Genomic DNA, 3,862 nt, shown 5'->3' with positions numbered 1-3,862 from the left:
TTGTCCATATTTTATTTTTTTTCTTTCATACATGGTCCCTTTACTTTGCGTGGTTTTCTCAAGCGTGTAAATTTACCAAAAAAAAATGTATTGTTTATGAAAATTTGTATTTTTTAGTACTTGATTGCATATTCTCCATGGTAAATGATTTTTCATCCCTCATTTAAAAATCCACTCTCGACTGAATTCATTTTTCCAATCTCTCCTCTCACTTCCAAACAGGGAAATCTATTTTGAATCATGCTGGGGGTGACACAAAGCGTCACAGTAAATACTGTGTCATTTCAGCATTTTCCATCTATTTTTTCCATCCTACACATTTCTCAAAGGATTTTAACTTTTACAAAATAAGAAGCAAACCTTTAATGTACTCAAAAATAAATTGAAAATAAAAATTATTGGCGGGGAAATGTGAAATCCCTGCCAAAACATGGGCCAAAAATTAACCCTCTTTTTTAAATCCAAATTTCCCCCGGTCTTTAATGCTATCAAAGTGTGCCCACTTATCAATACTAACATTCAAGAACCCGAGGCTCCCACCAAGATCATCAAAAGATACACTACTACACCAATAAAGTCATACCTTGTCTACAGTTGTCTTGTATTCAGTTAGTGATTGAGATCCCATTTGTATGGGGTGCTTAAGATCCCATTTGTATGCAGATTGTCACGGAGAGTAACAACCCCCCCTCCCCCGCGAGAAAAAAGCTTAGCTAAACATGCCAAGTTTCATCATTGGTAAAGGGGAATGAGGAGGCAGAACCATGCTTTCGATCAATTGATGAAAAAATCGATACATTCCCAAAACACATAATGTTTCAGGGTCAATGTTTCGTATCAGTCTTGACCAATATCGATACGTATTGAGCGAAATATTATGATGCATTCCAATATTTTAAGCCATGCTTTCGACCACTTTCTGTTTGTGCTTTCGCTACAATATATTTGTGTGAACACCTCCATACAATGACATTAATGTCTTTATTTTTTTTGGACTTCACTTCTTTTGCTTGTGAATCTTGGGTACTATATATGGATAGCATCCACACACACACACACAAAATCCTATTTTATGTAAAGTTGCTAAAATGATTATATTTTAAATTTGAAATCACTACTTATATATCTAGTATTAGATTCACAAGAATATTATGTAATGTTAGTAAGAGGAAGAACATTTCGCAACAATTAGGATTCAACATTTATTTTTATTTTATTTTTGGAATAGAGTTTCTCAAAGTCTAAAGACTGACCATGACCCATTGGCCTTGGTCCAATCCATGGGACAATCTTATGCTTCAGAACTAATTTTCAAGTGTCACATCACATCGAATACTCTGTCACGTGACACCATAGCTAGCTTTTGAAATAGCTTATTTACTAACTGAGATTAGCTTAATCACAAATAATAACAAGTACAGATATATCAATATCAAGTCCATGTCAAAGAATATCAAACACCTTTACGTCCATGTCCAAAAAGATCCTCCCTTGTCAAACACCTTACCCCCCATGTGGGCTTAGATCATTGATTGAAGAACCCAATGGAGTTGAGAAATTAAAAATAGAAGAAAAATAATAATAATAAATATATTGGTCAGACAGGCTGTACAGCGCACACCTACCAAGAAACCTGTGGGCCAGATACTCTTAACCATCAAAACTATTGTACGTCAAGTTAGTTTACCTAAAATAAACTAAAAAGTGGCTTTGTGTGAGAGAAGAATTATAATAGAAAGCAAAACTGCATCTTTTCTAACTTTCCAACGTTAACGAATAAAATCGGTGTAATAACCATAAACGACTTTTGACAGCCTAAAGATGTGGGAATCCCTAGAAATAATCTCTCATCTAAACCGTTTATTTAATAAGAATACCTATAAACGATTTTCGATTTTGACAATTTGTTTCTAATAGAAATATGGAAAGCCCCTATCAACGTTTGAGGTTAGGGTCTCGTCTGTTTTTACCAGAGAACTTTTATTAACGCAACAAATTTTACTTATAACACCGTTTAACTTCAAAATGATTGGTGTGCTTTTAGTAAAAGTTGGTGTTCTCTCTTTTTAAAGGAAAATGGAATTAATTCCATACTCATCACTTTTATCCAACACTAAAAGACGAAGAAAAAATTACTAGCAGTATTCTCTCATTAATTAAAATAAAAGGAAAAAAAAATATACATAATCTGTTTTTAAAAAAACTGAAGAAAGAAAATTAATTTACCTAGAAGAAATAGGGTTCAGTGATCTGGCAAAAACGTTCATGGCGCCATAGCCCTTCGAACTAAACCCTAAGCATCCCAGCAATCCTTGCCTGTACGGCAAAAAAGTTCTCTTCTTCAACTCCTCAGCTTGAGCTCTATTTGCTTTGTAGTGAAGCTCGTGTGGTGATGGAGGTATCCGACGCTTCGAGACACCATTTGCAGGTTTTCCCGTCATGGACTTTTTGGCGGGAACCGGTTGAGTTCGCTTAGGCTTCTTTGTTTCAGTAGTTATGGACGAAGGTTTCTTGGATTTAGGAGAGAACGAGATAGAATTCCAGAACTTCTCCTTATTGTTCCCTCTCCCTTCGCTTTTACTTCTGAGAAAATCCTTCAAGAACTCCCATCTCTTCGAGTTTCTATTTGAAGAAGAAGACCTAGAAGATGAAGCAGAGGCCGAAGGTGTAGTTTCGATTGATGAAGAGATCTCAATCTCGTTTCCCTCTCGTTCTTCGTGATCTTCATGTTCTTTGTGCCATTGAAACGAAGCGTTTCTTATAGGAGATAGAGATCTAGTTTTTCGATGCAGAGATCGATCACGTAACCTCAGATCTCTCCCTCTAATCATCGAATCCTCACGATTTACAAACTCTAATTCTCTTGAATCCTTTCTTTCTTCATCTTCTTCCAGATCTAACAATGGAACTAAAACCTGAGGCCTCTGCAAATGAGAAGATAGCTTCATAGGACGGATCCGACCATTCAAGAATAACTCATCTGCAGAAATCATCGACGCAGCCTCGGTAGAAGAAAACCTGGCCGAGAAATCGAACTCGAACGATCCAGAAACAGAGCATTCGGATTTAGAAGACGAAGATAGAACAAAGTGCATTGGACTCGCTGGAGCGCTGAAGAAGTAACCGTTAGGAACTCGACTGGGGCTCGAAGGAGCACTAACGTAAGGAGTAGAGCAAGTGCTATCGATCTCTTCGTAGAAATGCTGGTTTTGATTATTATCGACGGATTCGCCATTACAAGGGTTTCGAAGCTCTGGTTTGAATGTCTGGTTATCGCCATTTATGGGGTTTTGGAGCTCCATTTTTATGTGAGAGAGTGTAGCAGCTAGTTCGGTCGTTCTTCGAGAGCAGAGCTTAAATAAATATCGTAGAAATCTTGTAAGAATATATATAGATTTTTGATGAATAATATTCACCTTTCTCGCACTAAAGGCTAGTTGTTGGAAAGAAGTCTTGTAAGGGTAATTTCGGTATATAAAAGCATAGATGACAGAGGAGGTAGGGCGAGATCGCACGTGGCTAGTGGTACGACTGCCCACACTCTGGCTCTGCTGCTGCTTCTCACCGACCAAACTTACATGACGCTGACTTCTACGCACATTTTGCGAGCCAAATTTTTTGTTTAGGGTTTAATTTTTTTTAAGAGAGCTGTTATTTTCATCCCAACTTTTACTTATTACACCCTAATTAAAAATAAAAAAAGAATCGACACCTATGTGGAGGATTGAAACCCTCGTCCTCCTCCTACGTCTCAACACAAGCCACGTTAGTCATAAATCAAAAATATCTAAAATATCTCTTTTTTATAATTTCTTGAATTGTGACTTACGTGTCATTTGTTGAGGTGTGAGAAGAAGAGGGG

At 37.0% G+C, this 3,862-nt stretch overlaps 1 protein-coding gene across 1 annotated transcript; it reads right to left on the bottom strand.

The window, feature by feature from the left end:
* Nucleotides 1-1,941: 1,941 nt before the first annotated feature.
* On the bottom strand, nt 1,942-3,338 carry LOC147396102 (uncharacterized). The gene has a single exon (XM_086449731.1). It carries the CDS (start codon nt 3,300-3,302, stop codon nt 2,223-2,225), a length of 1,080 nt encoding a protein of 359 aa, XP_086305857.1. The 5' UTR covers nt 3,303-3,338; the 3' UTR covers nt 1,942-2,222.
* Between the last annotated feature and the right edge of the window lie 524 nt (nt 3,339-3,862).

The sequence above is a fragment of the Akebia trifoliata genome, chromosome 8 (assembly GCF_017979445.1).
Source record: "Akebia trifoliata isolate Shusen 1 chromosome 8, ASM1797944v1, whole genome shotgun sequence".
Taxonomy (NCBI): domain Eukaryota; kingdom Viridiplantae; phylum Streptophyta; class Magnoliopsida; order Ranunculales; family Lardizabalaceae; genus Akebia; species Akebia trifoliata.
Note: the sequence above shows the minus strand (reverse complement) of the source record. Positions and strands in the feature narration are given on the sequence as shown.